General features: G+C 39.6%; 1 protein-coding gene across 3 annotated transcripts in view; it reads left to right on the forward strand.

Annotated features, from left to right (window-relative positions):
- Positions 1-16,822, forward strand: part of Jarid2 (Jumonji, AT rich interactive domain 2) — a 61,941-nt gene that overhangs the window by 15,615 nt on the left and 29,504 nt on the right. For all 3 annotated transcript variants that reach the window (XM_074100705.1, XM_074100696.1, XM_074100687.1), the window contains 7 exons: positions 2,085-2,189; positions 3,012-3,161; positions 4,248-4,295; positions 8,735-8,803; positions 11,215-11,295; positions 13,513-13,560; positions 14,279-14,341. In XM_074100705.1, coding sequence (XP_073956806.1) covers positions 2,085-2,189; positions 3,012-3,161; positions 4,248-4,295; positions 8,735-8,803; positions 11,215-11,295; positions 13,513-13,560; positions 14,279-14,341 — 564 coding nt within the window. The remainder of the gene's footprint in view (positions 1-2,084; positions 2,190-3,011; positions 3,162-4,247; positions 4,296-8,734; positions 8,804-11,214; positions 11,296-13,512; positions 13,561-14,278; positions 14,342-16,822) is intronic.

Below are 16,822 nucleotides of genomic sequence, written 5' to 3' on the forward strand. Positions count from 1 at the left end.
TCTTCATGCCAAATTTTATCCAAATCCGTCCAGCTGTTTTAGAGTGAAGGAGGAAAAAACATATTCACTCACTCACAAAGTTTGCATTTATAATATTAGTATGAGATGACGTTCATAATGTTTACACTTGTTTCAGTAACAAATAAATTGCGGACTTGCAGTTTTTTTTTTAAGTTTGTATTATCTGTAGGGTTGAATTTTAATTTTATTAAATAAGTTATTGCTGGCGCGAATGTTTGCTATCTATAAAAGATTCATTTCCAATGCGATGCGAACGCTTTGCGGATGAGATCATGTTTACTAGTGCACAAAACAGATAGGTACAGAAATCAATCTCCATACAAGTGCGCTCGAGCAACGCACACATAGACACTGCTCACGGACACGGTATCTCGGACCGGTTGGGACCAGCGCGAGCGCGAGTGCCATCCGCTTGAGACACGCGTCTGCGAACTTGTTTGTGCGATAAAATGAGAATGCGAATTTATTACACTTTAAAATAAAATAATCATGCATTTCGCCAGTGTCGAAATCGTATATTTTTATCGAGTTATTTTATGTGTCAAATTTGTAATATACCTTCTTCCCGTTTCATTCTCAACAATAAATCAAACAACTAGATAAGAGTGCCGCTACCACGATAGTTTTTTGGTGCATAAGCCATAGTTGACAACCTTAGAGCGACCGCCGAGCGTAGGTATGAAAAGTGCAGTACGTACATGTGATTGACTTGCCCGAGCTTGTGGCCGAGGGCATAATAATACAGCCATAGCGTTAGAATATATGTATACCATCGGTTATAATCGACGTACGTCTTGTAATGTATTGTTGTTGTGTGTAACTCATTATTCTACGTAAGAACATAGTGGCTTATTGATTGCAAGCATTTACGCGCCAATGAGTCTTTTTTTTTACCATGGACACTTATACAGCCAAGTCTCCGGTATCAGTTACCGGAATATTGTCTCTTGTGGTGTTTTCAAAATACATCGTTTATTTCCAACATAGATATTTAACGAGTTATACTATAGCAACATTTTAAAACTTTATTAGTACATTGCTCTTCGTATGTTACACTGTCGGTTAATATTACTTACAGTTTACTTCACACAAAATCTATTATTATGTGTTATGAAAAATGTGCATGATTGTTGTTGTCGTTGTAACAGATTAGTGTCGGTAAAAATGTTGATTGGCTTATTTGACTGATGTTACCTGCAGAGCATCGAGCGAACTTTAAGTCTGGGAGACTATTTGTTTCGTTTTCAGCTTCATGTTTTTATTTTTACTCGTATATCTGTAGGTTTAGAAAGTTGTAATAGTTCCACGATGTAAGAGAAAGAACGATATGATATGCGTATGTTAGAGCGAGATAGATTTACGATAGGTTTCTGGTACATTGTTTAAATCGATTTAGCAATGATTGTTTTATTAACATGTGATCCTTAATAATGCACACTTCGGCTTAGTTACGGTAACATATACAATTTTTATAAATTCACGAATAAAATATATTTTTCATCACACTTGCTCGTAAACAGTGTCGTAACATGCAGGCTACCTTAGTTGCAACCCCCCAAATAAAACCCTCGACCTTTAATGTGCTTGTCATGAAACCCGTGGTCGGTAAATGAGTCATTGCGCGTACACGTTGTCTTGTCATGAAGCCCAAGGTCGGTCAATGAGTCAGTGCCCGTACTGATGGCGCTGCTGCAGGACCACATGGTCCACATGCACACGCACGTTGCGGCGCATACCGAGGGAGGGGGAGGTTGAGGGCGACGCTGCCAAGAGCACAGCCTAAGGTATCGCCAATATTTGGAACAATTATATTTTTTCTTTTACAAATATAAAATTTTACTTGCAAATGTGATGAAAAAGATTGTATGTCGCACGGGCGGTACTAGAATTACGAACATCGACTCATTAAAATTCTTCTAATAGACTCTCGTTCGTAATTCCTTATTTACCGCCCTTAAGACACAATGTACTAATTTGTCAAAAAAGACGCATAAGATTTTGAGATTATGTTTGAAGATCATGAGAGTTCTAAACATAATTACGATATATTGTATTTGTTGTAGAAAAAAAGAAGGAAGGAAGCTTCACCTTCAAATGTCCGTCGAGCAAGAGTATAGTCAGCCGCAAGTTTAAACGCAGCGCCAGGAGGATATCTATACTATCTGCAGGTACAGTCAGATCACGTATGCGAGCAACACCGATTACCCCGTATATTTTGTATGATAATATTTAGAATAGACAGAGCTGTGAAAGGCTGTTGTTTTGAAGGTTTGCATAACATGGACATACCCTGTCATTTACAGATGCAGTTAATAATGTTTTCCATAGTGTTTTGTCGGAAAACTTCTTATTACGTAACAGTTGCATAAATTACTACAGTAGAATCCGGTTATAACGACGGCCAAGGGAACGGTGATATTACGTCGTACTAACCGGACGCCGTACTAAACGAACGGATGTAATGAGGGCTATCGTTTTTTGTCTCACTAGATGGTGCACTGTTGCGTGAGGTTTTTAAGTATGGCTTTCAAAGGCTGTTATTACGGGCGTGAAAACAAAGTTTAGATTAAAATCATATTTAATACACCTTAAAACCGTACCATAAAAATATCGAGCATGCCACAGTTTTGCATAGTCCCCGTTATGTTCGGAAAAAAGGGAGGACAAAGGTTTCCGAAAGACAAAACTGTCTCAAAACACAAACATTCGTTGCCCCGGAACGCATATTTGCCTTAATTAATTTCAGTTATTGCAAAATATTCACAAAGTTATTCTAATTATAAATAAACCCGCGTAGCTCACCCAAAAACTATGAGATTTGACATTTCGGAGACCTCACGCTACACTAGCGCCTCTAGTGGCGAATTCATACGCGATAGCCCTCATTACGTCGCTAAAAACGGTTGGTTGTTAAATGCGAAGTCGTACTAAACGGACTACACTGTATTTCTTTGTGTCTTTCTTTTATATCACGCTTGAGTTGTGTTTAGGTCGTCCGTTGCCGAGCCCGCTGCCGAGCCCGATCCCGAGCGCGCCCTTCAAGACTAAGGCGATCGTGCGGCGCTCGTCGCGGCGCGCCGGGGCGCCCGCGCCGCCCTCGCCCGCCGTCCGCGCCACACGCCGCCCCAGGCAAAGCTCAGGTGACGGTCTATATCGACTAGTCGAAAATTGTTTTTCATAATGTAATTTTTGTCATATTTTAATGTTTGACATAACTTTTTTTTGTTATAAAACAAACCTTAACCTATAGAGTTCTATAGGATGACCATTTAAAAATGTATGAAAATGTACAGTTTCAGCGGGAAAATACTTATGAAAAACATTACATTATGTATATGGCAGTCGGAAGGATCCCCTCAGGCGACGCGCTGACTGCGTCACTAGTGTTTACCCGCGGCTTTGCATGCGTACATCATTAGATACAGCAGTTGAATTGAAATTCCGGGATTTATGTTACTAATTTCCCATGGGGATCCCCAAAAAATTTGTTGTGGATGTAATGTCATTCAAAGTAATTTACTTCACAGGATTTTAGGTACAATAAGATCTTGAAAATAACACACGAATCACTAAACTATACCACAAATGGCATGCGAAATTAGAGGGTTAGTGAGGGGGGAGTTAGGGCATTACCTTGCACAGAAGACAACAGTGCCAAATTCATGAGCGATTTAGATTTTATTTCGATCCCGTGAAAATATTGGGATAAAAAGTAGCCTATGTGTTGTTCCTAATGTCCAGCTATCTTCATGCCAAATTTCATGCAAATCCGCCCAGCCGTTATAGCGCGAAGGAGCAACAAACACACACACACACATACAAATATTCGCAGTTTTTTTTTTTTTTTTATTCGACTGGATGGCAAACGAGCAAGTGGGTCTCCTGATGGTAAGAGATCACCACCGCCCATAAACACCTGCAACACCAGGGGTATTGCAGATGCGTTGCCAACCTAGAGGCTTAAGATGGGATACCTCAAGTGCCAGTAATTTCACCAGTTATAATATTAGTAGGATTATTACTGGAATTATTATTAATAGTAGCCCCTTCGTGAGTTTTTTTACATTTACACCACACGCACTCGCGTATCAATTTAAACAATAGATAATATGCGGGCATTTTTTTTATCTGTCTGTTCAAATATATATATTGGACGTCTTCCGGCTGGTGATGACGTTTAACCGCGAATGTTTTAATAACAGTATGTTTTGTTTTGTTATTTTCAGTAAAACCGAAAAGAAAAGTCATTATCCCTGCCAGGCTCAACAGCACAGGTACTTTTAGTTTTATCCATAATTTCACTAATTCTTCTTTTATTAAATAACTGAATGAGACAATCAATCCCGCAAGCGGGACTACAGGGGGCCTACCACGCTCTCTTAATACGATTCAGTTTAGGCTCTAAACTGAACTGCATCGCTATTTCGTACCACGACGTTACTTTTGCGATTCAGTTCAAGCACGGTTCAGCGACAGCGATACAGACATTTTGATACCATGACGCTTAACTTGAGTGGGAATTGAATCGCTTCAGTGTCAAATTTAACGATTCAGTATAAGTTATCCATTCTGTCAATTATTTTGGACTTCTAACTATTTTACTTGGAGTAATTTTTAAACTTCAACAACTTTTTAACTTTTATTCAAGTTTTATAACTTTTCATAGGTACTCCTCACGACATTGTGCTTCTTAACTCCTCATTGATAAAACTAATTTTTCAGTGAGAAAAGAGACTCGTGGATTAGTGACAGCGTAAACATTATTTGTAATCAGCACAACGGTTGCTAAGAACACGGAATGACATAGTGTTATGGTTTTCCAAAATAAAGAGGTTTTAGTATACAATATTTGGTTTGCCTATAGCGGCATCCCTTTCGCGACTTAGCGTTTCAGTTTCGGACCAGAGACAATATCGGTTTTTCATTCACTTGTAAACCATTGAGACTCAGCTCTGAGAAATAAACGTCGTGGTACTAATTTCGACGATTCAGTTTAGGTGCCTAAATTGAACTGCTCTGCGTTTGGATTGTTTATGAAAAGATCATGGTAGGCCCCCAGAGCTCTCATTCTAGAAGTGCGGATGACATTTGATGCACCGTTTCGTTTTACTCAAAAAAAGTTGCTGCGGTCTTAAGATATGGAAGTATATTTCAGTGGTACTCGTGGCCTGAATATGAATGGCTTAAAATATTTGAACATAAAGAACTATGTTATACGAAATAAATTTAACCTGTCATATTTTTATAATCAATTAATTAAATTTAAGCACAATTAAGTAAAGAAACGTAATATGCGTGTAACGAAACACCAGAGACTCGTTTAGTGATGGGACCTAATGGCTCTTGAGTTATATCGGTACTTTTTAAATGCTAAATAACGAACATTCTTGTAAACTCCGTTGAGCCTTTAATTAAGTGGCAAATAATGTTCCAACATGGAATAAAGCCGTGGTGGCCTAGTGGTTTGACCTATCGCCTCTCAATCAGAGGGTCGTGGGTTCAAACCCCGGCTCGCACCTCTGAGTTTTCGAAATTCATGTGCGGAATTACATTTGAAATTTACCACGAGCTTTGCGGTGAAGGAAAACATCGTGAGGAAACCTGCACACACCAGCGAAGCAATTCAATGGTGCGTGTGAAGTTCCCAATCCGCACTGGGCCCGCGTGGGAACTATAGCCCAAGCCCTCTTGTTCTGAGAGGAGGCCTGTGCCCAGCAGTGGGACGTATATAGGCTGGGATGATGATGATGATGATGGAATAAAAAAATAGCATTATAATCGGATTAATGACAACATTAACTATGATAAAGATTTTAAACTTGGTGTTATCGACTCGAGTTTCGACACTTTCACTGTCTAGTCTAGTGATATTGACAGCTGTCACCCGCACCATGCTACAATAAAAGCACTGTAGCGTCAAACGGACCTAAACGGAAGCATTTCGACTCATGAGTGGAAGAACGAGAAGCTCTGAATGATAACATTACAAGGGTGACACTATCGAAAATACAAAAACATACATAGAAAAACCAGAAAAATAAGACCAGCGCTGGGAATCGAACCCAGGTCCTCGGTATTCCGTGCCACGTGTTATACCACTACATCACCACTGGACAGTGATACACATACACGTGGCACGGATTGCCGAGGACCTGGGTTCGATTCCCAGCGCTGGTCTTATTTTTCTGGTTTTTCTATGCATCTATATTTTAGTTTGTACTGTAAAAGTAACAAAAAATTTGGAATTGAAATAAAAAATACAAAAAGATTCCAAGTAACCAATCTTAAGGGTGACACTGTTTCCCGGCCCGGATAACACCGACATGGAAATGCCGGCCCTGTTTTTTGTGTACACGCCCATAGAAACTGACAGGAGCTTCTATGGGCGTGTACACGAAAAACAAGGTCGGTATTTCCATCCCGGTATTATCTGGGCCGGGATAGTGTCACCCACATAACAACATACTGTGCTGTCCCCCCACATGTGGTAGCGGAGTAGCGAGGTTGCACTATATATACTGAACGGTAAAAAATGTAACTCGTTTATTTATTAATAATTAAATTAATGGCATGGTTGTTAAGAAAAAAAAAAGCCGTGGTGGCCTAGTGGTTTGACCTATCGGAAAACGTCGTGAGGAAACCTGCTCGAACCTGCGAAGCAATTCAATGGTGCGTGTCAAGTTCCCAATTCGCACTGGGCCCGCCTTTCCTGGGCATTCTCATAGGAGGCCTGTGCCCATTAATGGGACGTAAATAGGCTGGGATGATGATGGTTAAGTTACAGACAGACATGGGTAATCTCAACTCCGCGAAGTGATCTGACTCACTAGATCCAGCTCCGGTGTCGGTACCGAATCCGCTTATTGAATCCGACTCCTTTATTGACTCCGGTTCTTTCGAGCGATTATTAATTTATCTATGGCCGATGCGGCCCGGCTCGGTTCGGTAGGTACCAAGGTCAAGGTACTGAACTGAAGTACCGTTTCGTTTCGTCGTTTTAATGTTGAAAAATTCTACATTGTGTATTTTTTAAAGAACCACATATGAGCTACTTTAAGAACCTAATAGTTTTCTGTTTGACTATTTGAAGCTTGAAAACAGTGTTAAATATGCGTCGCCCGCTCCGGTAATATTATATTGTGTTTTAATTCTATCTCATTTCTTTCCAATATAACCGAGCGAGAAGTCCGTCCGAGTACCGACGTAAGTAGGTAGGTAGGCTCACTCAGCGCTCGACCAAACGTAATAAGATCCGATCCGAGCCGAGAGTGAAAGCGGAGCGAGTGAGTGTGACGGCGATCACGAGCCGCTCGATCCGGCCGAACTTGGTCGGAGTTTGTAACTCCGGAGTCAATAAGATTTGAAAGGAGTCATAAAGGGATTCGGATCCGCTTGAGGATCTGACTCTTTTGAATCTTCAGATCCGGATTTACACATCTCTAGTTACAGCAATACGTTACTTTCAGCTCCCTTGAAAAAGCCTGGCTGCGGATAACATACTGTATATGGCGAGATGTATATTTACAAAATGATCTTCTAGTTGGATCGTTCCTGGCTTATAATACGAGTATTATCGTCCCAGCCTATATATGTACGTGCCACTGCTGGGCACAGGCCTCCTCTCAGAGTGAAAGGGCTTGGGCCGTAGTTCCCACGCGGGGCCAGTGCGGATTGGGAACTTTTGACACACACCATTGAATTGCTTCGTAGGTTTGTGCAGGTTTCCTCGCGATGTTTTCCTTCACCGTAAGCTCGTGGTAAATTTCAAATGTAATTCCGCACATGAATTTCGAGAAACTCAGCGGTGCGAGCCGGGGTTTGAACCCACGATCTTCGGCTTGAGAGGCCATAGGTCAAACCACTCGGCCACCATGGCTAGTTGGACCATGGATAGAAAATTTTGAATGTAGGGTGTGCCAAATTTTGATCCGCTGAGTATACCGAGTGTGGCCTGTAATATGAGCTGATAATTAAAACATAGATCATACTCGTCAAACTGAACAACATTAGTTCAGCGACTTTTAAAAATAATTAGTTTTTTTAATTTTTATTACACTTTAAAGTTTATTCGAAAAAACAAAATGGTTGATGTGACAGGCGACGTCAATGAGGGCTATCGTTTTTTGTCTCACTAGATGGCGCACTGTTGCGTGAGGTTTTTAAGTATGGCTTTCAAAGTCTGTTATTACGGGCGTGAAAACAAAGTTTAGATTAAAATCATATTTAATACACCTTAAAACCGTACCATAAAAATATCGAGCATGCCACAGTGTTGCATAGTCCCCGTTTTGTTCGGAAAAAAGGGAGGACAAAGGTTTCCGAAAGGCAAAACTGTCTCAAAACACAGACATTCATTGCCCCGGAACGCATATTTGCCATAATTAATTTCAGATATTTCAAAATATTCACAAACTTATTCTAATTATAAATAAACCCGCGTAGCTCACCCAAAAACTATGAGATTTGACATTTCGGAGACATCACGCTACACTAGCACCTCTAGTGGCGAATTCATACGCGATAGCCCTCATTGTGTTCTAGGATAGCGTACATTGATTGCAGTATTTAATTTGTATGAAAAAAGGAAAATCTAAACACTCCATTATTTTCCAAAGTCGCTGCACTAATGTTGTTCAGTTTGACGAGTATGATCTTTGTTTTAATTATTCGCTCGTATTACAGGCCACACCCGGTACATTGTATTTTTTTCTAGATCAACCTACGAGCTTAGAGAAGCTTACCTCAGAAAGTATTCCGGCGCCAGCTAAAACAGCAGCGACGGGTAAGAAGTTTTATCTCACTAAAGAACCGTCCATGAGGCGTTTCCACCCGAGATGTGCGAGGATGACTGTCTTTTCCATGAATCAATAGAGACGTCCATTTACCTGTACGCGCACAGTCCCGCTCTGGTGGCAAACAGATGAGCGGAACTGTGATAGAGTATTGGGAGGGTGCGAAGTACTAGGTGGGGGTGATGAAATCTATCGCAGCGCTTATGGTGGCCAAAAGTAGAAATAGTTCTGGCTCTGTCATCTGTCATACTCATATGAATCTGTCATTAACAAAGCAATTTGTATAGACTTTAACTACCTCATTTTAGTGATAGATGTTTGTTATGATGAGAGCTTGAATTATTGCACACTGTCCCTGTTTTGTTTTCAATTCCTCTACACCTCGGACATGTCCAGCAACAATTTTCCTTATGAAACGGTTTGTGGTTGAAATTTTATATTGAGTGATACTCACAAAACCGGTCTTCAAAGTGATACTCACTTTGATCTGAAATGAAAACGATATTTAATTTATTACTAGCGATATAAGAACAATTATATAATTTTACTTTTATTCAAAGAAACCAATAAGATAGCTTTATCTTTTCGTTTTACAGTAAAAGTACAACTAAACATGAAGTAAACAAACCCTGACATAACGAAAATAAAACACACTTTTGAATAAATATTACTTACCTGACCAAAAATGAATTCACAACCTTTTGTCCACCCAAATCACGGTATCACAGTAATTTTGTATTATAAATTAATACGTTATAGGTTTGATTTTTGTCACAATGTCGCGATGAAATTTCAAAACGTCAGAGCATCAGAGCCATAAAAGTTGCGGACGCTAGGTGGCGCTGATGTCGTGCACAGAGCCAATAGTAGGACTTGCAAGATGGCGGTTTATATAGTTGCTTTGTAATTGTGTCCTAAGGAAATAAAGTCCATTAATTAATTGCGACGTTTAATTAATATATTACAGGAACGAAGCTAGGTAAATGAAGCGTTTCTATTGGTTAATGAAATACGCATCCCTCGCGACACATCCTTGCATATCATTGGTGGAAACTGAGCTTTAAAGACTTTTTCTCAAAAATGTCCGTAAAAGTTGACATTATTCTTTACATATCAGAAGGTGAAGTGCATAGTTTATGGTCGGCGAAAAAATTAAAAAGTTAAAAAGATTGCAGGCGCGCTAGCACGACAATAATGAATTAGCGCGCTTGCAATCAGTCACATTTTTTTTTAAAGTTAAAAAGGCCATGGAAATGTTGGCACAAGTCTTATGGCCGGTATCAGATATTTTGTTGGAACTCCGGACTTTTTCTATTGGGTCTGAAACAGCTTGTGGTGTTTTCGGTGGAAAAAAGGCGGGAAAGCATAAGAAAAATATTAGAATAAAATTAAATTTTATAATATATTTTGAGAAAAAGTTTATTCTATTTCAGAATTATTCACCATTTTTGAGAAAAGCTTTATATTAGTCTCGGCTGGAATAGCAATTGCTGGCTTCGTATTAGTTAAACGGACTCGCAAGCTCGTCTGTTTAATACTCATACTCAGCCAGCAATTGCCTACTTCCAGGCCACGACAATCTACTACTTAATATCCGACACAATGTAAAATGTTATGTATATTTTTTTTCATTAAGAACGTTTATTCTTGCTGAGCTAGCAGAGTTGCATTTTTGTTAGTTTTTCTCGATTATTTCATAAAAAAATATTGTAAATTAATAATGTTTTCTGATAGAACACTTCTTAATATAGAAGTTAATGTGTCTACTCCAATAATTATTCGTTATAGACTTTTATTTTGTTTAAAAACAGGTCATAAACATTAATTCGTTTTACGGGACGTTGTAATAAACGCTCTTAAAACAAAAAAAAAAAAAATATTTTCTCAAACATGCTCGGAAATGTATGCGTTAATGTCACGAAATGGAGACATGAAGTTTCTCATTTATGGCTCCCTACCACCTCCCTACATAACGTTGTGGCCTAGGCCATGAAGTATGTATGAAAATCCATTATTGTCCGCTGCTCTAACTTTTTAAATTTGCTTACTAACATTAAACTGACAAAGGAAAAATTACAGACAGCCAACCACCACTACTCTGTAAGCATTTGCGATATTGCGATGCGATGCGATGGATAAAATTAAAACAATATATGGAAAACAAATTGAATCGAATTGTATTGAATAAGGTGAATGGAGCAAGTGCGCCTACTAATAAAATATCGAAAAGAATCATAAGCACTAATAACGACATGTTACAACCACGCACCTAAGACCTGACCTAAGGACCTGTAAGATGTCGTTAGTAGTGCAATATCAATACTTTTCGATATTTTAATGGTAGGCGCGCTTACCCCGATGCACCTTATATTTCTTCTATATATCCAAAATCAATTTCCAGATAGATTCTCCCCTACGATCTCGCCCCCGCCAGCCGTCCGCGCCGCTCGTCGCGTGTCCACGTCCATCCAGAATAAACCTGGTAAATGCCGTGCACTAACCTCTTAGTAGAAGTCAGCAGAAATGGATGGGTAATTAGGGAATGGGCGGAATCGGCAAAAGTCGATGGAAAATAAGTTTTTGGTAAATTTTTAATACAAGATTTTTGCTGACTGTACTTTTTGTTGACTGTACTTGTGTTGTCACCCAAACTACATTTGCATACCAAATTTCAAGTCGATGCCATTAACCGTTGAAGAGTTCCGTCCTGTGGAGACGATCCTGGCCGAACTACCGGATGTCACTACCAGATTATTAGACCCTTATTGTAGCTTTTTTTAAATGTTGCAATAAAAATATGATTTGGTATAGGCAAAAGGTAGGCTACATTCGGCGGAAGAACAGATAACCTTTTGGGGGGAGAAAGGTCCTCGAGTGGCGACCACGAACCGAAGACGAAGCGTTGATATATGCCTCTAGGTGGATTGACGACATTGCGATAGTTGCGGGCAACTGATGCAAGTGGCGAGTTGTCGTTCGTTGGGACGTTCTAGGGCAGAGGTTCTTAACCTTTTAGTCAGGAGGGACCATTTGACAAAATTTCTGTCTTGCCAGGGACCACCAACTGTTTGAAGGTAATATTTATTTATTTATTTATGTATTTGGGCACAAACGGTACAATAAAACTTACATTATAAACAATCACATCTAACATTGACCAACAAAGTTGCCACAGGTTATTAGTTCCCAATAATAAAGTATAAAACTAGTATAGAAATAACAAACACACAAAGAACGATTTGCAAAAAAGAGAACGTGCATATAACCCATTCTCAAAAAAAAGGCAACAAATTACTTAACTACTACTAATGACAGTCTTATATTTACTTAGAGAAATGCTAAATAAATCAATGTCAGAGAATGAGGGCTATCGCGTATGAATTCGCCGCTAGAGGCGCTAGTGTAGCGTGAGGTCTCCGAAATGTCAAATCTCATAGTTTTTGGCCGAGCTACGCGGGTTTACTTATAATTAGAATAATTTTGTGAATATTTTGCATTACCTGAAATTAATTATGGTAATTATGCGTTACGGGGCAACGAAGTCTGTGTTTTGAGACAGTTTTGTCTTTCGGAAACTTTTGTCCTCCCTTTTTTTCCGAACAAAACGGGGACTACGCAACACTGTGGTTGCTCGATATTTTTATGGTACAGTTTTAAGGTGTATTAAATATGATTTTAATCTAATTTTTGTGTTCACGTCCGTAATAACGGACTTTGAAAGCCACACTTAAAACCTCAGGCAACAGTGGCGCCATCTAGAAAGACAAAAAACGATAGCCCTCATTTGCTGTTATACATTTTACACTCGTTTAATGAATGAGTTTGCAGCATTTGCGATGAGTAAAGGGTACATGAAGCATACAATTAAAATTTCTAAATACCGTAAAAGTTAAATTGTAAATGAATGAACGGTTGCAACCGCTATTTGGCTGGCGCGTCGTTTTGCCAATTCGTTGTTGATAGCTTCGTGGACCACTTTGAGTTCTTCCAGGGACCACCAGTGGTCCGCGGACCACCATTTAAGAACCAATGTTCTAGGGGGAGGCCTTTGCTCAGCAGTGTACGTCTTCCAGCTGTTGATGATGATAGATTGATAGGGAATACATGTTTCGATTTTTAAAATACGAAAATAAAAGTCTTTTCTCAAACATGCTCGGAAATGTATGCGTTAATGTCACGAAATGGAGACATGAAGTTTCTCATTTATGGCTCCCTACCACCTCCCTACATAACTTCTTGGCCTAGGCCATGAAGTATGTATGAAAATCCATTATTGTCCGCTGCTCTAACTTTTTAAATTTGCTTACTAACATTAAACTGACAAAGGAAAAATTACAGACAGCCAACCACCACTACTCTGTAAGCATTTGCGATTTTGCGATGCGATGCGATGCATGGATGGATGGATAGATGGACGGACGGACGGACGGACGGACGGACGGACGGATGGATGGATGGATGGATGGATGGATGTATGGATGGATACATGGATGGATACATAGATGGATGGATGGATGGATAGATGAAGTATTTCCTTACATTGTTTGAGAAAAGCACTATACAAGTCTCGGCCAGAACAGGGATTGCTGGATTCGTTTTATCCGTCCTCGTCTACGACTCGGCCGTCTACCCCGAACTCGTCCATCAATCCCTTACTTCATGGCCTCTGCAGTAATGTACTATTATTGTTTGTTTTCAGTTAAACGGAAAGAGAAAATTGCGAGTCTTGCAAGGACCAAGAGCACAGGTATACTTTGGCTTGTATTTACTAGTGTTTACTCGAGGCTTTGTCTTTGGCTCGAGGTCGTATAGAGGTTGGATGAACTTTTTCTAGTATAACGTTACCAGGTTAAGTCCCCTGGACGACTGTTTAAAACCATGAGTTTGTTACATGTTTTCTGTGGTTATAATTTATCGAGCGTACATTTTTTATCGTAATTACATGCCCATTGTCTTATAGACCATCTCCTAAGTACATTAGGAGCATATATTACAACAGTTTTTTTTAAAGAAACTGACACTCATATTTAATGATATTGTAACGGATAACTCACGTCTTAACTCGAGTTCAGCTGGACATGTTTCGGGCTATTTCGTAGCCCTTCTTCACAGGAGCACGCGACTCGGCGGCTGCGGCAACACGCGCACTACGTGAAATGCGGGCGAAAAGCGTGTAGTTGTGCGCCGGTGTTAGTTTCGTCGGGCAGTCGCGCGAGCAGAGCGCGCGTGTTGCGGCACTTGCCGAGTCGCGTGCTCCTGTGAAGAAGGGCTACGAAATAGCCCGAAACACGTCGAGCTAAACTCGATTTAAGACATGAGTTATCCTACATTATCATTTAATATGAGCGAGTCTCACGGCAGTTTTGGACAAAGAGACAGAACGACAATCAAGAAAAAGTTTATTGACCCAAGTACAGTCAATGAAAAGCGCATAATTAATACGCATATTATGTATTATGTTTTAGATCAATCTCCTCTCCCAGAGCCTAGAAGTGAAAAGTCAATACCCCCTGAAACAGCAGCTGCTGGTAAGAAACACTATAGTTTATTTGAATAATTTATTGAAAGAAAGAAAGAAAGAGAAAAAGAAAGATTTGCAGGTGGTAGGACCTTGTGCAAGGTCCGCCCGGATTGCTACCACCATCTTGCTCACTAATCCTGCCGTGAAGCCGCAGTGCTTGCATTGTTGTGTTTCGGCGTGGAGAGTAAGACAGCCGGTGAAATTACTGGCACATGAGGTATCCCATCTTAGGCCTCTAGGTTGGTAACGCGTCTGCAATACCCCTGGTGTTGCAGATGTTTATGGGCGGTGGTGATTTCTTACCATCAGGAGACCCACTTGCTCGTTTGCCACCCAGTCGTATAAAAAAAAAAAAAAGTTTATTCGGCAAACTTGTAGGTAGCATACATCTGGTATTTGGATTGTGCATTGACGACCGCGAGCTGTAAACTAAGGGCCGACGCCAGCTGTCGCGGTTTGCGCGGAGCGGGTGGCCGCCTGTTGAACAATAGCACAGGGCGGCCACGCCGTACAAAATACGCGTTCTTGAATCTACATAGGCACGACGACGTCTGTACACGCGTCAATGTGTGCGTAAGCTGCACAGGGCTGACTTGCAAAAGCGTATAATACTATAAGTGCTACCAATGACATTTAAAGGTACTCATATGTAGGTATGGCTTAGATATGTGCAAATAAATGTAATCGTTAATCTTACCTATTACGGGGGTATTCTGGCAAAACAGAATAAGTGCAATTTTTTTTAAAGTTACATACATAGGCATACTCAATGTTTTCTGCTTTATTTATCTAGCAAAACCGTATAAAAAATAAATATTGTGCACTTATTATCCGGTTCTGCCAGAATATCCTCGATTTATTTAAACCTACTTAAAATGTGTCTGTCTGCGTATTTTAAGCATTATTATTATCAATTACAATAGATATACGTCTACAAACTTAAAAGAATCATTCGGTAGGTAGTTATTTCATGTATTAATCGCGTTAATTTCAGAAATCACTATTTATTTAGAAAAAGGAAGTAGGTAGGGTACCGTTACGATTTCGCAAAACTATTGCTCCCGAATTTAGTGCCGTGCGGCCGACATACATCGCGTCGCGCACCCGACTGCTTTCCTGCGGTTTTCCTGCAATCTGCGCTTGAGGGGTGGGGTAACTCGAATCGGTGCGGGGCGGAGCGTGGCTATTCTGTACGTTAGTACTATTATATATTCTGTGACAATAGTATGAACAGCGCTGACTGCGCGCGTCGCGTGCATAGGATTATACCTGCGCACGAGTCACCTAGCGTATTTCTTAACAGGCAGCGACGCAGCGAGCGTGTTCTCTGTTCATTCCGTGTATAGTTCAGTAACTATGAATTGGTAACTCGTTATGTACTTACAGTACTTTCATTATAGCATGGTGCGGGTGGCAGCTGTCAATATCACAAGACGAGAGTCAGTGTCGAAACTTGAGTCTATAAAACTAATATGTATTTTATGTAATTTGAAATCTTAATTACAATTAATGTCACCATTAATCCGATTATCACGCTAATTTTGATGAGAATATTAATGAAATTCTATGTTGGAATATTATTGGCCACTTATAAGGCTAAACGGAGTTAGCAAGAATATTCGTTACTTACCAATTTATAAGTGCCGATATAACTCAAGATCCATTAGGTCCCATCACTAAACGAGTCTCTGGTGTTTCGTTACATGCATATTACGTTTCTTTACTTAATTGTGCTTAATAGTTATTTATGTGGCTGGTGCATAATGAGAGGCATTAAAGTACGAAGGCGAGTTTCATAATAAGATCACACGAGTGTTTTAATGCGTAATTATGTATAGCCGCATACATAACTTTATCTACATGCATATCATAAGTTTTCTATAATATGTTCAGATATGGCCTGTATTTTTAAGTTAGTGTTACTGATAACTAGTTTGAAGTACCTACCAAAGCTTAAATAAAACAGATAATAAAAAATAAAGTTTTATTTATAATTAATAATATTATCTACATGCATGTCATAAGTTTTCTCAATATGTACAGATACGCATTGTTAAAAAAAGTATTACCGATACTTTAATGTAAACATTAAGATACACTGTACTTTAATGTGAACATTAAGATGCACCCGCAGATACCAGGTTTCTTAATAAAGGCCATTTGATAGTCGTTTCTGAACATATAATAGGGAAGTTATGATATGCATGTAGATAAATTTAATTAATTGATTATAAAAACCTGACAGGTTAAATTTATTTCGTATAACATAATTCTTTACGTTCAAATATTTTACGCCAGTCATATTCAGGCTACAACTGAAATATACTTCCATATATTTAGAACGCAGCAACTTTTTTTGGGTAAAACGAAACGGTGCATCAAGTGTCACCCGCACCATGCTACAGTGAAAGCACTGTAGTGAAGTCTACAGATGGTCAACTCATATTTCCTGGACTATACCTTCTCTAAACCCTGAAAAAAGTATGAA

Source organism: Choristoneura fumiferana, chromosome Z (assembly GCF_025370935.1).
Source record: "Choristoneura fumiferana chromosome Z, NRCan_CFum_1, whole genome shotgun sequence".
Lineage (NCBI taxonomy): Eukaryota > Metazoa > Arthropoda > Insecta > Lepidoptera > Tortricidae > Choristoneura > Choristoneura fumiferana.